At 51.1% G+C, this 16935-nt stretch overlaps 1 protein-coding gene across 2 annotated transcripts in view; it reads left to right on the top strand.

Annotated features, from left to right (window-relative positions):
• Window positions 1-16935, top strand: part of EEPD1 (endonuclease/exonuclease/phosphatase family domain containing 1) — a 117113-nt gene that overhangs the window by 98201 nt on the left and 1977 nt on the right. For both annotated transcript variants that reach the window (XM_082662406.1, XM_082662407.1), the window contains 4 exons: window positions 5810-5920; window positions 9312-9446; window positions 11611-11749; window positions 16055-16249. In XM_082662406.1, coding sequence (XP_082518532.1) covers window positions 5810-5920; window positions 9312-9446; window positions 11611-11749; window positions 16055-16249 — 580 coding nt within the window. The remainder of the gene's footprint in view (window positions 1-5809; window positions 5921-9311; window positions 9447-11610; window positions 11750-16054; window positions 16250-16935) is intronic.

Below are 16935 nucleotides of genomic sequence, written 5' to 3'. Positions count from 1 at the left end.
ATAACCAGCACACAGAGCCTCAGGTTTCCTTTCACCTTAACTGGATGCGGAAGATGAAGGGACCGCTGAGCTTGGCGGTGCCTGGACACGCCACTGAGTGAGGTTGGAACACCTTTCCTATTGTTATTTTCCAATCAGGACCAGATGAACTAAGGAGTATTCATTTCAGGAAGGGGGAAGGGTAGAAGGGAAGAAACAAAGTCCAAAGGTCCACAAGCAAAAATCAGTTGTGTCAAGCCTTGGAACCTTTTGTCACTGCAGAGATGAAAAGAGTCCAGTGATCCAGGCAGACCCGACGTGCATCACATTCTAAGTGTAGCCAAAGGAATCTTGACTTTTAGGACCTGACGTTCCTGAATGCCGGTGCCTTGGACAACTTGGAGATTGGAGTTTAAATGTCTGTCTTGAGGCGCCTTATTGCCAAGGTGAAGGGTGGGGTGGATTTGGCCTTGACGATCAAGTTCTGCCATCTGACCAGCAGGTTGTGGGACAGGTGCTAAAGGATGGTGACATCACCCCTACTTGATCTGAAGCTCGAGAAACAAGTCCAGCCCATGGGGGTTCTTGTAACTTATCCTGGGAGAGAGAAGCCATAAGGTGGATTCCCCCAGAGATACGCCTTTGATTTATTCATTCAGTAAATATCTGTTGCACGCTTTTTGCCGTACGGTGGCCAGGCTCCCTCTATGTGTTATCCTACGGGGTGATCTGCAAAGGGCCTCGGTCAGATGCTTCCACTGGGCAGGGTGGGAGAGCTGAAATGGTATTTATTTGTTTTGAACAGTAAAAGCTGTCTTTCCCGACCACAGGTGTTAAAAATGCGAAGGCCGAGTTCTAAAGCAACAGTTGTCTAAGCTTCTAAAACTTTGGTTTAAAATTGCTTGGGGGGGCTTCCCTGGTGGCGCAGTGGTTGAGAGTCCGCCTGCCGATGCAGGGGACACGGGTTCGTGCCCCGGTCCGGGAGGATCCCACATGCCGCGGAGCGACTGGGCCCGTGAGCCATGGCCGCTGAGTCTGCGCATCCGGAGCCTGTGCTCCGCAACGGGAGAGGCCACAGCAGTGAGAGGCCCGCGTACCGCAAAAAAAAAAAAAAAAAATTGTTTGGGGAACTTGTCAGAAGTGCATACCTTGGCTCTAACCTCAGAGATACTGATTCAGTAAGGTGGGCAAATCTGCGGTTGAAAATAAGAGGCGGAGTAGTTCTGACGGAGGCAGACAATGGGGCTTTAGAAACAGCAGTGGCAGGTAGGAGGACTCCTGTTGGGGCTGCATAGATCACAGTTACCTGGGAGGCTTTTTTCCAATCACACTCACCTTCTCCCTCCATTTCCACCCTTTCTGCCCTGGTGAGCCACTTTTCCTTACGAGTATCATTTCTCCCTTCTGGTATGCGGGCGAAGCAGAAAAGTTGAGAAGCAGCCGTTCTTAACAAAAACAAAACCAAAAATCAGCTTAAGGCAGGGTTCAGGTTGAGGGCTCTCAGAGGATGCTTTTGTTTTCCTTTGAAATTTTTGGGAGATGGGATCTAAGGATTGGTAAAGGCCGGTTGGCCACACGCCTTGCTGCCTGCCCGGCCCCACCTGTTCACCTGTTCTGGCCAGGAGGTGGCAGGTCAGGAGACAGACCTCAGTTCATACACACACACACCCCACCCCCCGGCAACCTCTGTCAGCTGTGCAATCTTGAAGGTAAACTCACCTACGTTTGGGCGTAATCCTTCTGGGTTGCACCTCACTCCCGAATAACTGGTAGGATGTGGACTGTCGGCGGCGGGGCGGATAATAGGGGTGGTGTGTACAGAAGAGGAGGCGCTCTGGAGCAGGGTGCTCAGAGCTTGCCGAGCTTGTGAATCACCGTGGGATCCTGTGAAAGTGCAGATTCCGATGCGCTAGATGTGAGATGGGCCTGAGAGCTTGCATTTCTAACAGACTCCCAGGTGATGTTCATGCTACTGGTCCACGGACCACTTTCTGAGTAGCAAGAATTTAAAGGTGCCCCCCTCCTTAGGCTTGCTGCAAGCTGTTAGTGCAGACAGTCAGCTAAGTTAACGAGCTGGCAGTACTTTTTTCAGTCCTAGAAATAGAAGAAAATACCTACCCCTTACCTAATGCTGATCATGAAGATTGGAGCATAGAATGCTTTCAGCCGTAAACACTGTTCTGCCTGGTCCCTTATATTATTTCTCATCCCTAATAACATAATAAATACTGAAGAAGAGGGTAGAGGGAGGAGTCATCTATTCTGTGGGCCAAGAGACTTCAGAGGTACAAAGTACAGGCGGCCCTTAGGGTTCAGGAATCATGGTTCCTTGTCTCCCAGAGTTTACCTGTGACGGAAAGGCTTTTAAATATAAAACAAAGAGGAGAGTGTCTTTCCTTCATTTAATAACACCAACTTTAAACTTGAGTCAGAGTCACCTGGAGGGGCTGTTAAAATGCAGATTGCCAGGCCCCACCCAGAGACTCTAATCCAGTAGCATTTTAGGTTCCCAGGGGATACTGATGATCACACTTGGGCTAACTGGCACATCTTTGAGAGCGGTGTGCATGGAAAGCAGTGCCAGCCTGTGCCACCTCCTCACCGTTCTGACCCCTCCCTTCCAAGTGGCATTGCCAGCAGCGGGAATGTTTAAGCTGGGCTGGCGTTTGGGGCGTGAATGGGAGATTCACCTGTCTTCAGGTGTCTGAAGGTCCTGTGAGGGTCAGGAGAGATGAGCTTTCTGGCTGCCTGCAGATCACTCTTCCCAGCACAGCCTGACCCCAGAAGCCCGGGCTCTCCAATGTAGCTGATTGGCTAATCACCTCGGGGGCTTTTTAAAACTGGAGCTTCCCAGGGGGCATCCTCAGAGATTCGGGCGAGCAGCCAGGTTCGGGACCCCCTGCGTGGAGAGCAGTGAGGCACCAGATGGGCAGTGGAGAGCTGCTCTCCTTTCTAATGATTCTTGGATTCGGCTCTAATGAGCGCTCAGCACGTAAATGATCGCCTGGCAGGAGATCGGACCCTCTGGAAGTGCATTTCCTGCTGGATCCCTAAAATTAGAGTCGATAAATTCCACCAGCATTTTCCCAAGTGCTTCATTTCCTACCCGAGGATGGCTACCAGCCAGGACCATCTGGCCATGGGGATTCATCCGAGGCAAAAGCCCCCCATCGGGAATAACACCGTCCGTGGCAGTGTTGAAAGAGGAATGGATAAAAGTCACTGATGACCAAATCCCAGAGAGAACACTTCCCAGGCAAACTCAAAGTCAGGTTAAAATTGAGGCAATTATTTAAATAATTAGCTTCAAGAAGAAATTCCTCCTTTTGTTTATCATACATGGATTTGAGGACTGTGGTCTTCCTTGGAGTTTCCTGGTTCACCAGCAGAGCGTCACTGGGCGCCATGCTCTGTGTCAGGTGGATTTTATAAAGGTGACTTGGGGACAGTCCCTGCCCTTATGGTGTCCACCGCTGGGGAGAGGTAGGCCCATAAACACATAACTGTCAAAGCAGCATGACTCCTAGAACAGTAACCATCTAGAGAAGCCCTCCCAGCAGGCTCCATCCTTGCCTGGTCTCATTTTCTCCATAGCGCTTGTCACTATGGCAATGACTGGCTGAGTACTTGCTTATGCCTCGTCTTCCCTCTTGCAGCATGAGCAATGGGAGAGCAGAGAACAGGCCCTTAGACCCTGGCATCTCTCAGCCATTGGATGTGAGCCTCCCAGGAAGGGCACGAGTGCAGCTGTCTGCAGCTGAGGCATTCCCAGAGGGGGCTGCCAGCTGACGGCTGTGTGCCCACAGCACCACCTAAATCTGGGGCGGATGCTTAGGGAGGATGTGGCAGCTGCAGTGGTTCTCAGACCTTCGCAGGCATCAGAGGGCTTGTTAAAACACAGGTCGCCGGGCCTCACCCTAGAGTTTCCGATACAGTAGGTCTCGGATGGGGCCAGAGAATTTCTAACAAGTTCCCAGGTAATGCTGTTGTTCCTGGGCCCCAGACAACACTTTGAGAACCACAGGGGTGGTACGTCAGCATAGACGTCACGGGTTACCCAGTGGACGGATGGTAGGTGATCGAATGACAGAGAGGCAGGGAGACCTCTACAAGCTACGCCAGTGACCCAGGTGAGAGAAAATGGGTTCTGAAAACGGGCCACAACAGTGGTGCTGGAGAACAGAAAGAGGACACTCCAGACACACGTGACGCAGGGTGGGGCCTGGTGAGCGCTGGCATGTGGGAGGAGAGGGAAGAGGCAGAGCAGCTGGAAGGATGCAAATGCCAGGAACTGAGATGGGCATGGGGGGGAGGGGAACGGCATGTTCCTTTGGGACCTGCTGGGTGTGTACTTCTATGGAAACCTTCAGATGGGAATGTTAAAAAGGAAGTTGAAATACAATTCAAAACTCGAGAGAGGAATCTGAGCTGCAGGTATGGATTTGGGGGCCTTTGGGATAGAGGTATAAGCTGAAGCTGTGGGGCTGAGTGAGATTAGTCCAGGGCAGTTGATTAAAGAGATAGCAATGGGGCTTCCCTGGTGGCGCAGTGGTTGAGAGTCCGCCTGCCGATGCAGGGGACATGGGTTCGTGCCCCGGTCCGGGAAGATCCCACATGCCGCAGAGCGGCTGCGTCCGTGAGCCATGGCCGCTGAGCCTGCGTGTCCGGAGTCTGTGCTCCGCAACGGGAGAGGCCACAACAGTGAGAGGCCCGCGTACCGAAAAAAAAAAAAAAAAAAGCAATGATGCCTCCAGAAGGGAGCCAAGAGATTGGCTTGTAGGGCGGGCAGAGAAAGAGATGAGTGGGGTGGTCCAAGGTCCTGAAGCAAAGGGACAGGAGGGTGTCACTGGGAAGGGGCAGTACCAGCTGTCAGAGAATCTCAAATGAGATGAGCCCAAATCTGACAAATTCTGGGGTCGACTCAAAAGAACCAGCCCTAAGAGGTGGGGTTGTGTTTGAGTCATGAGTTAGAGGAACCGGTCCACACACTCTGAAGCCCGTAGTTTTTCAACTCCTCATTTTACTTTGTCTGTGCAATTTTATTTTGCCTTGATGATAAAGTCGCCTTACGGTACTGTACTGGTGGAACACACATAAACAAAAAGAAGCTCACCCTACAAACACACATGGGGCGTAGTTACCATCCTCGACAGGAGGGCTTTCTTCTCAGAGGAAAACCAAGGTGAACAATATAGTGGTGCACGGTGAAGGTGGGGGGGGGGCCAGTTGGTGTTTTTTTAATTGAAGTATAATTGACTTACAATATTATATTAGTCTCAGATATACAACATAGTGATTTGACATGTTTATACCTTATGAAACAACCATTACATTAAGTCTAGTTACCATTTGTCACCACACAAAGTTATTTCACTATTGACTACACTCTGGGGGTCAGTTTTTGCGCCTCTAATATAAGCGGTGGGAAAACAAGACACCATGTATTCATCTTTTTTCCTCTTCATTTGATACCTATCTAGAGCCTTCTGGGACCTTAACCACTGGTTTTACAGGGATTAAAAGGATTCTGACAACTTGTTTTGAACTATTTGTGGTAAAATGCTACAAAGAGAATCGATTGCTGTGAGCTGAGTCCCCCAGTGATAATTATGTATTTCACGGGTAGACAGTTTGCTTTTTAATTTGTGGCACTTGTTTTGCCATCCAGGTCTTCGCAAACCCCGGTTTCTGAGAACACAGGGCTGAAGTCTGACAAGTGTCTGAATCAGGCGGATGAGTCAGGATCACACATTTTCCGGCTCCTCGGGCCGCCTGCAGCGGGAACGGCTTTAGGCGGGAACACATACTGACTTGTGCTCTGTCTTTACAGTTCTGTACGGAGCTAAACCAGCCAATCCTGCCCAACATCCGCAAGTGGAAGGGGCCCCGAGGATGCTGGAAGGCCGTTGTTTCGGAGAAGCCCACGACTCAGCTCCAGAAGGTACGCCCTCATCTGCAGAACTGGGCTTTCCTTTCCATTTCCTTTTCCCCTGATCACAGACATTTAAAATTATTTTCCTTTGCCAACATCGTTGATGTAATTTTGTATTTCTGCCCATTTTTTAGCTCTGGGCCATTTGTTTCAAAATGCCCTGGTTCTCCTTTCCTGTTTGGATCAGGAATGCACTGCCGCCCATTCGGAAATGGGAGTTTGGGTGTTGGGAGGAAAGGAGAAATCCTGTCTGGAGCCAAGGCAGCAAATGGGGCATTTCTGTCCTTTGTGCTCCTAATCCCTCCTCCACAGTTCTAGCTTCTGCCAAGTTTGTGGAGAGCCCATTGTTCATTGACTGAAAACTTCAGATTCACTTAATTCATACGTGAAGTGTTTGCTTTCAGTGGTAGGAATTGTGCATATGGAGATGCTCTGTGGAAGATTTCAGCAGATTTTAATTCTGAATTTTCTTTCATTAGTATTGCCCATATGGGTTTGGGTAAATCTCTGTAATGTGTACATTTTCACTCCTACCTATGATATTCAAGAGCAGTTTTTACTCACTGGAAATATTCAATATCAGTGGAGTTTTAGATTTTTTAAAAAAGACTCCTGATACTTAATTATGAGTGGATTATATCATTACATAATTTTCCCATAAATGCAGATGTTATATTTTTTATCTCTAGGATACCTAATATGCTTATAAACATATAAATTGTACTCATCTGAGTGATATTTGAGATTTGGGGCTTTTAACTTATAAATGTTTACTGGATTAAAACTATCCAGTCACTTCTTGACAATAAGCTCTCTCTTTAGCTACTACTTTAAAGTGTGATGTAAATCTTACTTCTCTGGGTTTTGGGGTGTAAGTGGTTCCTGCAGGTAACAGCCAGCGTACATTCACAAGGAGGCTGGAAATACGGCCAAATTGGAAGGTATCTGGTCTTTACCACTCCAGCTCATAGCCGTCCCTTCTCAGTCCACGTAGAAATAGTTCTGATACCACCTTGCTTTTTTTTTTTTTTTTGCGGTACGCGGGCCTCTCACTGTTGTGGCCTCTCCCGTTGCGGAGCACAGGCTCCGGACGTGCAGGCTCAGCAACCATGGCTCACGGGCCCAGCTGCTCCATGGCATGTGGGATCTTCCTGGACCGGGGCACGAACCCATGTCCCCTGCATCGGCAGGCAGACTCTCAACCACTGCGCCACCAGGGAAGCCCACTTTTTTTTTAATAGCACTTTACACAAATATGTAGGTTCACAGGGCTCTTACGGTCCACTTAACACTCTTTTTTCATCTGTTCAGCAAATCGTTGAAAAGGTTACTATGTGCCAGGCAGTTATATGCCAGACATTCATGGTGAGAAAAATAGACCCAGTGACCCAGCCCTGCCCAGGGGCTTGACTGAGCCTGACGGAGGCTGTTGGAGGGACAGGCCAGGTAACCCTACTCCAGGTCAGGTGTCAAGGCCATTGGAGAACAGCGTGTGGCTGCCACTCAGATCTCTCAGCCTCAATTCCTTCATCTGTAAAATGGGAGCAGCAGCCCCTTCCTCAACTCACAGGGTGGCTCTAGGATTTTATAAGATAATGTGCACTGAATGCTTGATTGACAGACATAAGCCAGCGCCTGGCAGGGTACACACGAGGCGGCAGGCAGGTGTACTGGGAGCTGGTACCCGTCGCAGGCTGCAGCTGGTCCAGTTTAGCCAGTTGTTGCCGAGGGTATAAGGAACCAGCAGTGGAAAGTGCAGCCTGCACAGCCTTGTGAGGCCAGAAAGGCCCAGGCTTGCCGGGAACATAGGTGAACAGGCATGAAAGGCAGCACTGAGCAGGGAGGTGCCCACCCGGAGGGCTCAGAGGGCAGTGGGCCGCGGAGCCACTGAAGGATTTTAAGCAGAGGGGACGTGAGCAGTACTTTAGGGAGGTTACTCTGACACCACTGCTTGGGAAACAGTAAATGGGGGGACAGCCCCCTGAAGCCCACAGGGCAAATGCTTTTCCCTCACTTTACGCCTGAGGAAACAGGTTTAGAAAACCAGAGTGGCTCGCCCGAGGTCCCAGGACTGAGTGATTCGAGGGGATGAGACCCAGGTCTTCTCACTCTTAAACTAGCACTCGTTCACCGGGGTGGGCAAGTCATTTAAAAATAGAAAATGCACGGCACACAGGACACTGTTCCTTCCTTCCCCCCTCTTCAGCACACGTGTGGCCGGGACCTGAGCTGAACTTGGGGACTCAGCAGAGGCCACTCAGGATGTGCAAAGTCACTTCTCCTTTCCCAAGAGCATCGCCGGCCCCTCGGATGACACTGCTGATCCCACCCGGGCAGCAGAGCCTCCAGCAGCTGGGATCGGGGCAGGGGGTTCTTTTCTCTTTCCACAAGCCACCTGGTGACAGCAGCACGACGCAGGCAGGTTCAGAGCGGCCCCTCTGATGGCCAGAGGTGCAGGGGTTTATTTAGCCCCAAGCCCTTGACCCTGCCGACACCACCCCCATCCATCCGCCCCACTCACCGGCCTTCTCAGTGCCCTGCACCGGGGCTTCACACCCCTGTGTGCAGCCCCGCAAGCCTGAGGAGGGCCTTTGACCAGTTCTAAACCACTGGGACTGGTAGCCCTGATGTCTCTTCATCCAGCAAATATTTTTTGAGCTTCTGCTAGGTGCCAGGCCCCAGTTGTTATCAGCAGCAACTAATCAGTAAGCAAAACCACCCCTTGGAGTCTTATATTTGACCCTCAGCATTGCCATGTACCAGCTGTGGGGTTTCGGGGGAGTTACTTAACCTCTCTGAGCAGCTGAGTCTTCATCTGACAGATGGGCGTGTGAGTGGCTACCTCATGGGAGGAGATGATTAAAAAGATAACTCCAGGGGGCTTCCCTGGTGGCGCAGTGGTTGAGAGTCCGCCTGCCGATTCAGGGGACACAGGTTCGTGCCCCGGTCCGGGAAGATCCCACATGCCGCGGAGCGGCTGGGTCCGTGAGCCGTGGCCGCTGAGCCTGCGCGTCCGGAGCCTGTGCTCCGCAACGGGAGAGGCCACAACAGTGAGAGGCCCGCGTACCGCAAAAAAAAAAAAAGATAACTCCATGCCTAGTCTGGGCTGCACCCAATCCCCCCAAAAGTAGAGCCCCGGCACCCCGGCTGTATGTGCAACTCTCTGAAATTGCCTGTCCGGGAAATTTGGCGGGGGAACAGGGAGGAACATGCCGTGGCTTTTAGATGTGCTTTTGTCTCAGAAACAGGCCTTAGGCAGGTAACCCCAGGACCCGGTGTAGAGCCTGCTGCTTCCCCCCCTCGTCTCCTCCTGGCCTCACCTGCCGCTTCCCCAGCTCCGGGCTGAGCCCCACCACCAGACAGACCCCTCTGCACACTAACGCCTCATCTTCTCCCGCAGGGCGCTGGGTTTGCAGGGTTCCTGTGGGACACCGCGGCTGGGGTGGAACTGAGAGATGCCACCTGGCAGGAGAGCTCGCCTGGCAATGGGCACGGGAAGCCCACAGGCCCCAGCCCGTACCTCGTGAGGTTCAAGGTACCGCTTGCTCATGTTGCCGTGAAGGGCCACTCCTTCTAAAAAGGAAAAAAGTCCCCTTTTGAACTGGGAGCCAGAGAAGCTCATCTTTATGCTTTGGTTTTCTTCTCTCTCAGGGCTGGGTCAGCATGCACTCTTGGGGTTCCCTTGGCTGGGAACTTGTCCAGAGCAGGAATGAAAGGGATCTGGGGGAACTCTAGCTCTGCTAACTTTGACATCTGGGCAGGAAGGAGATCAGGTGGTTGCCTTTCAAACCTGATAAACAGCAGAATCACCTGGAGAGATTTTCTTAAAATCAGCGTTTCCTGTACCCTGCCCCAGACACACAGAATGTCTGGTTTTCAAAAGCACCTCCAGTGCTTCTTCCATTCTCCCTGCGCTGGTTAAGGATGCTGGGCCTTTGGGAATTGTTGGATTAGAGGGCAGCAGAACTGCTCTGAGGACCCCCCTTCTCTTACCAGGGAGAGGGGGGACCCTCGAGAGGTCATTTGGGTTTGGAAGGAGCTCAGAAGAAGCTTCTGGGCGGTGGGGTGAGGGCAGCCCTGTAACTGACACCTCCAGATGAGCCCTGTCTCACCAGACCCGGGAGCAGCAAGCAGACTGAGCTGCCTCTTTGGTTGCCCTGGACGCCTCTGGGAAGTATTAAGGCACAGCAAACAGTCAGAAGCTGGGCAGCAGGAAGGAGGAGAAGGCAGCAGCCTAAACAGATCACCAAGTCAGCAGCTGGCCTTAACCCCGTGAAGTGACAGGGTCAGGCAGGAGTGGTCCCCAGCAAGCCACCTGCAGGGTGTCTGGGTTCTCTATGCTCCAGAGCAGTTCTGGAGCCTGAGAGTTGCCACAGACCTCAGCACGGTCTCTCCCTGGTGGCACGGGGCTGGGGCAGCCCATATGCTGGGGGCTGTGGTGACTCTGGTTGAGGTCTAGCCCAAGCTCATCCCGCCTCGCACCTGTGCTTGCAGAGATGCTGGCGTTCCGTGTGCACACACACGCCCGGGGGTGTCTGCGTGTTGTGCTTATGGTACTGATGCATAAATCAGCTAGGTACCTCTTCCCTGGGTCCCTTTTCTATGTAAAGTGACTGTACTGGCTTTGGCCAAGCAAGGCAACAGGCAGAACCAGCCAGTGTCTCTAGGGGGCAGGCTGTTTTTAACGGCCAAAGAGAAATGCTTTCAGATCACAAATTACTGGCCCAGATCCTCTAAATGAAGCGATCCCCTAGACAGGCACGTAGCCTCCTCTACTTTGTGTCTCATCCTAGGCCAGGCAAGTTGTAGGGACAGAGACGTGGCTTCTCTCTCCAGGCAGGTTTTCCCCGCCCACGGCCTTACGGTGGTTCCCCCGGGGTCAGAGCCACAGCTGCAGCGGGAGCTCTCCCGGCTGGGCACTGGCCTTGGCAAACTGGGGTCAATCTGTAAAACGAAACTGGTAGCCTCCACTTCCCAGGGGCTCCCTCTGCACCTCCACTTCCTGGTAGGGTTTGGTGTTTGTTGCCATGACAAACAGAAGGGCGGGGTTGCCAAACCCAGAGCAGCTGAGCAGTGCTGCGGGGCTTGGGAGACCGACCCGACTTTGCGCTTCCTCACCTGCCCTGGGGACACAGGATGGGCATAGCCTGTGTGCCGCCAGGGTTCAGGCAGCTTTCGTTCTTCACATGTTTGAAATCAGGTGAAAGTAAACCTCAGGGCGCAGTGGTCTCTGGAGGGAAGAGAACACATGGGGAGGGGGAGGGGGGAAGGCGGTAGGGCCCGTCAGCGGGTCCTGGCAGGGGGTGGCGGGCTGGCCCCGTGGGGAAGAGCCCCAGGTCTTTGTTAACGAAGCTGCTAACCAGCTGCTAGAGCTGCCTCTTCCTCTCTCATAGCTGCTCAGAAGGAAAAAAGCTACAAAAATTGGACATTTCTAGATGTGCCCAATTTTCCTGGCCCTAAGGAGGAGTAGGGGGTGAAATGTAAGGGGTACACCGATAGGACAAGACAGGTCTCGGTCCTGCAGGGGCCTCAGAGGACTCTTCCGGTGGCCGCCTTGCCTTCTCTCCAGGGGGTGCTGGCCTTGTGTGCGTTTCCCATTGTCGGTGTCGTGCAGGAAGCTATTCATGGGGCGGAGGTAACGGGTACAGGCAGGAAGAACATCTCCGCCTGTCCCTGATGATTTGTTTCCTGTTGGCCAGGTGGGAAGTCATGACTTGACCCTGGTGAACCTTCACCTGGCAGCCCTGACCCTCCCAGGGGGTGAGAACCCCAGCAAGAGTCACAGTGACAGCCACTGCTGGGCTAGCTTCGTGCAGACCTTGCAGGAAACCCTGAAAGGTAGGAAACCGTCTTTCTCTGCGGCTGGGCCAGCAGCCCCCACTTCTGCAGGGCAGGCGGGGGTCACCTCTTCGGAGCATCTCTACCCTCCCTTAGGCTGGTCGTCCTATAGGTGGCGATGCATGCTGAGTAATGCATGGGAAACCACCACACTGCCTGCATCCCGGGGAGCCCAGCTGCCCCGGGCATGCTGACGGCTTTGTCTCTGTGGGTCTAGCGTGCGGGTTCCACGGTGTTGGTTTTGTGGCTCTCCAGCCTCTCTTTGATGGAAAGGATTAGGAGGGAAAAATCTAAGTGATGGTACCCTCCCCCGTGACACCCATCGTGGGCTCCGCTGCCCCGGGTGTGCCCCTGTGGTGGTCCTTCCTGCAGATCTGCACCTGCTCTTCTTGTGAAAGACAGTTGGTGACAAGGGGAGTGGGAAAGTCCTGACGAGCCGTAAGTTGAATTTTTCTCTCTGGTGGGATGCCGACCTTGTCAAAGGAGCCCTGAAGCCGACAGAAAAGCTAGATTTTAATCTTAGCTCTTTCAGCTGTAGGACAGCTGTAGGACATCCGGCAAGTCACCACCCTTCAAGCCCCATCTGATGGGGGCTGACAGTGCTAACCTCACAGGGCGCCCAGGGGCGTGGTAACCGTCTGAGGGAGGACCCAGCACATAGCAGGGGCTCAGCGGACGTGAGTTGACTCACAAAAATGCCAGAGGGATTAAGAGAACATTGAAAAGAACAGAACTTCAGAAGAAAGGTGGGGCACTCTGCTTTCCAGGCTCCTGTCCCAGTAACACAGAAGGTTTTCTGTGCGCGGTTTCCCAGAAGGAAAAGTTGACACGGCTGTAAAGACTGGGATGTGCTCCGTCGGGCTTGGCTTTTCAGAGCACTGCGTTTCTCCAGGTGAGGGTTCACAGCTGGAGGCCTGCAGTTCTCTCCCGTATTCTAGAGTCTTGACCAATATTCCCTCAGTCGCTAAGCCTTGTTTTCCTTGTTGAACTGGTGCCCCCCGAAAGGTGATTTTTGAAGATTTGGCTACAAAAATAACTCAGTCAAACGACACATTTACAGTTTGAAAAGATTTTTATCATGGTAAAATATACGTAACATGAAATTTACCATCTTCACCATTTTTAAGTGGACGAGTCACTGGTATTAAGTACCTTGACATTGTTTTATAACCATCACCACCATCCATCTGTAGAACTTCTTTTATCTTCCTGAACTGAAACTCTGTACCCATTAAACACGAACTCCCCATTCTCCCTTTCCTCCCAGACCCTGACAGCCACCTTTCTACCTTCTGTTTTCTATGAGCCTGACCGCTCTAGGTATCTCATGTCAGTGGAATCTTACAATATTTGTCCTTTTACGGCTGGTTTATTTCACTGACATTATGTCTTCATGGCTCGTAGTATATGTCAGAATTCTTTTTAGGGCCAAAGACTATTCCATTCGTCGGTCAGTGGACACTTGGGCTCTTTCCATCTTTTGGCTGTTGTAAATAATGCTGTTATGAACACTGATAACACTGATAGGCAGCTTACATCTCGAACCAGGTTGTGCTGTGACCAGCGTTCTCCTTAAATTATGAGTCTTTGGGCTAAAAAAAAGTCGGAAAGATGTTTAAGTTGAGATACTTCATCCAACGAGCAGCTATGTGGGAAATTGTTCACCTACAGCTACTTTCTAACCTATTAAAAAGGATGACTTGATAGCTTTTAAATCTGTGGACATTTCTATTGTTCTTGATCTCAAGCTTTTCCTCTACAGCTACTTTCTAACCTATTAAAAAGGATGACTTGATAGCTTTTAAATCTGTGGACATTTCTATTGTTCTTGATCTCAAGCTTTTGCATTACACGGAAGCAGAAAGGCAAGATGCCAGTTCCTAACTTCTCTGATACCCTTAGGCCCTCATTGTTTTTTCTGATATCCAGGCAGGGAGCAGGTTTTTGTCAGAAAACCTGGGCAGGGTATTGTTCCAAGTTGCCAGGGGACTGTTGACCCACAGCCTGGCTAGGCCTTGACATGCCCATGTAAGGACAGTGACTTATGTCCCCATGTCCCCCTGCTTGTAGCTAACATCCAGTTTGCTGTTAACACGGCAGAGCCGAGGATTCAGGAAGTGCTGCAGCCTGCCCGAGGGGCAACAAGGGTAAATCGATGAGCAGAGGTGGCTCAGCTAAAACAGAGACTAAGCCTTTATTCCACAGGCTTCTTTCTATCAGAGTAAGCAGAGCCGATTTGATTAGCAAACTCTGGGCCTTTCTGCCTTTGTCTGGTACTCAGGTTGGAGTCAGCAGGGGCTGGGGGTGGAGTGCCCATCCTCAGATGGAAGTTTCTTCTTTCAGACCCCACGGGGCCTGTTCCGTGAACTCAGCAAGAGTGAAACAGGGCAAAGTCATGCTTGACGTCTGGGTAAGACCTTCTTCCGCTGGGGACTGGCTCCTGCTATTGTCGCTGGCATTTTGTAAATCTAGGGTCTCTGAGGAAGTCAGCCCAGGCATTCTCCCTTCACTCCTGGAAACTAAGAGAATGACTCAAGAGCCCACCCTGGCGCCTGCACATCTGTGGATTCTTAGAGGCAAGGACTGTCTCGATGTCATTACCAAACCACTTTAACCAAAAGAAGGTGAGTTGTAAGAAACGGGACCTGCCAGTTCAAAAAGAGCCGTTATTTTCATTCCTGAAGTTACACAGAGCTGGGCTTATTGACCCAGGACACCAGCATCTCTCCTGGTTTCAGAGTTGTCTTTTTTTGGCCCGAATTTTTCAGGTCTGCACCCCAATGAAAACCTCTCTCATGATATGGGGAACCTTCTGCCTCAGCCTTTCCTAACTTCAGTTTTCCTTGATAGTCAATAAAGGTAGCCTCTTTCTCTTCGTTCCTTTTCAAAAATACACGGCACCTTAATTCTGCGGTTTTCTTCGTGCTTCGTCCATCATTTCTCTCCTGCGTGTTGATTGCGCGTCCGCCAGGCAGCAGGCTCTGTTCCAGATGTGTGGGGCTCTTCCATCCTAGCTCTTAGTAAAGAGCCCTGGATTTGCGGGCTAGCTCAGTGACTTTGGGCAAGCCTTTCCACCTCGCAGAGCCTCAGCTTCTTACCTGCAGGAGGGCCCGGCGCACGGTGAGGGTCATTGACACTGGCCACATATGCGTTGTTACTTGTATTCTTCTCAAGTTGGCTTTCCTGTTGGAAGTTGGCACCGATTTCTCAAGACAGCTTGGTTGGGCTCGCCCTGCTTTGGGTGCCAAGGTTGTTACGATCTAGCTTGAGGGCTACGGTTACCTCTCTGTTGGCCACACAATGGTAGCAGGAAGGCCTTGCTCCCGTCCTCTGCTGTCCGTCACGTCCCCTGGAGGAGGGCGTCATGTGCGGTGCGCGAGTTCCCTCTGCTGGTGGCTTGTGTTGTTTCACTTTAGATTTCTTTAGCCGTTATCATTGCAACATAATTCGTGTCCAGGAAGATTTTGCTGAGTGTCTCGGATGCCTTTGGCCCTAGTTTATTAATTGCTTTGCTTAAAGCTTTCCTTACAAGGTGCAACAGAAACGCCACTCCCTATGACAACGTGGCTCCCCGGAAAGGAATCTCGAGACAGGAAGTGACAGTGAGGCAGTGGATGGGAATCCCAGGGAGCCTAGCTGGGGCCCACTGTCCTTTCTGAGTGTCTCCTCACTTTGGAAAATACTTCATAAATATCCCACTTATTCTAGTAAATCAAACTATGAGAGAAATGTTGAAAATACTGAAAGATAAAAGCTTTCCACTTTGGCCCTGTATTAGTGTGCTAGGGCTGCCCTAACAAAATACCACAGGCTGGGTGGCATAAACAACAGACATTTATTTTCTCACAGTTCTGGAGGCTGGAAAGTCCATGATCAAGGTGCTGGCAGGGCTGGTTTCTCCTGAGGCTTCTCCTTGGCTTGTAGATGGCCGTCCTCTCCCTGTGTCTTCACCTGGTCTTCCCTCTGTGCTCAATAAATGTTGAGCTTTCGTTAAATATCTGGGGAAGACCCTCAGGGCTTTCTGTGCTATAAGATTTGGAACCCATGATCCGGAACAGAGGTGATCTCTCTTATCACATTGCCCCCCATTTCCCAATGTGTCACTAACCTACTCCTAAAGTTTGGGGGGGGGGTGTTTGTTGGACAAGGAATTTGGACAAATTGGGAGAATAAGAACCACGCCACAGTCCTAACCCTGGAGAGTCAATTCAGAGAGTCATGATCCTACTTAAATGAGTTGTGGTCCGTGTTGTGTTGACTTCCCACCACCTCTTACATTCCTGAATTTCTTTCTTCCACTTCCAGGCGAAAAAGAGGTGATCGTTTTAGGAGATTTCGGCCAGGGGCCAGACAGCAGTGACTATGATATCTTGAGGAAAGAAAAATTCCACCACCTGGTCCCCGCACACACCTTTACCAACATCAGCACCAAGAATCCTCAAGGCTCGAAGACTCTGGACAACATCTGGATCAGTAAAAGCTTAAAGAAGGTTTTCACAGGTAAAGCCCAGGTGCTGTTCGGAAACAGAGTGAGGCCGCCTGTCTGAGCTGACAGTTCTGGATTATCTGGTTTCAGCAAGAGCCAGGAGTGACCTTCCCTCCTCTGTGGGCATTTATCAGGTTATTGCTCAGGTGGCTGTATAATTATCATTCAAACAGAGCCACTTTTAAGAGTGAAGGGGGTGTGAAAAATAATAAAAGGCATTCACTGATCTGCAGCAGGGCCAAAGCAAGTGTGTCTTGGGCAAACCTGGTTCCGGACTGGCGGCATCCCCCAATTCCAAGATGAGCTGATACCTTAGGCTAATTTTAAGGACACTTAGCCCCTTCAGCAAACACTCCTCAAGCCCTGTCACATTCAGGCGCTGTGTTGTGGCCTGAGGAGCAGCAGTTGGAGGTGAGCTGACATGTCACCTGGCATCACGATAGGATGGAAAAGTTCTTTAGACAGGACTCCACCAGGACCAGGGTGTGGTGGGTAATCTCAGCACTGAAAAGCACTCCTCCCCAAACCAGTCACTTGCTGAACAGACTTTGGGTCATGAAACAGTCATAAGCAGAAATATGGAAGCAGCAGGTCTTTGGTGAAGGACAAGAATGGTGGTTCTCAGTTCTACCTGGAAGCTTTACTAAGCACCAGTGGATGCAGATTATACTTCAGTGAGACATTAAAAAAGGTTTTAGGT

Source organism: Grampus griseus (genome assembly GCF_964374135.1).
Source record: "Grampus griseus genome assembly, chromosome: 9".
In the NCBI taxonomy this organism is placed as follows: domain Eukaryota; kingdom Metazoa; phylum Chordata; class Mammalia; order Artiodactyla; family Delphinidae; genus Grampus; species Grampus griseus.
This window is presented reverse-complemented; position numbering and strand designations above follow the sequence as displayed.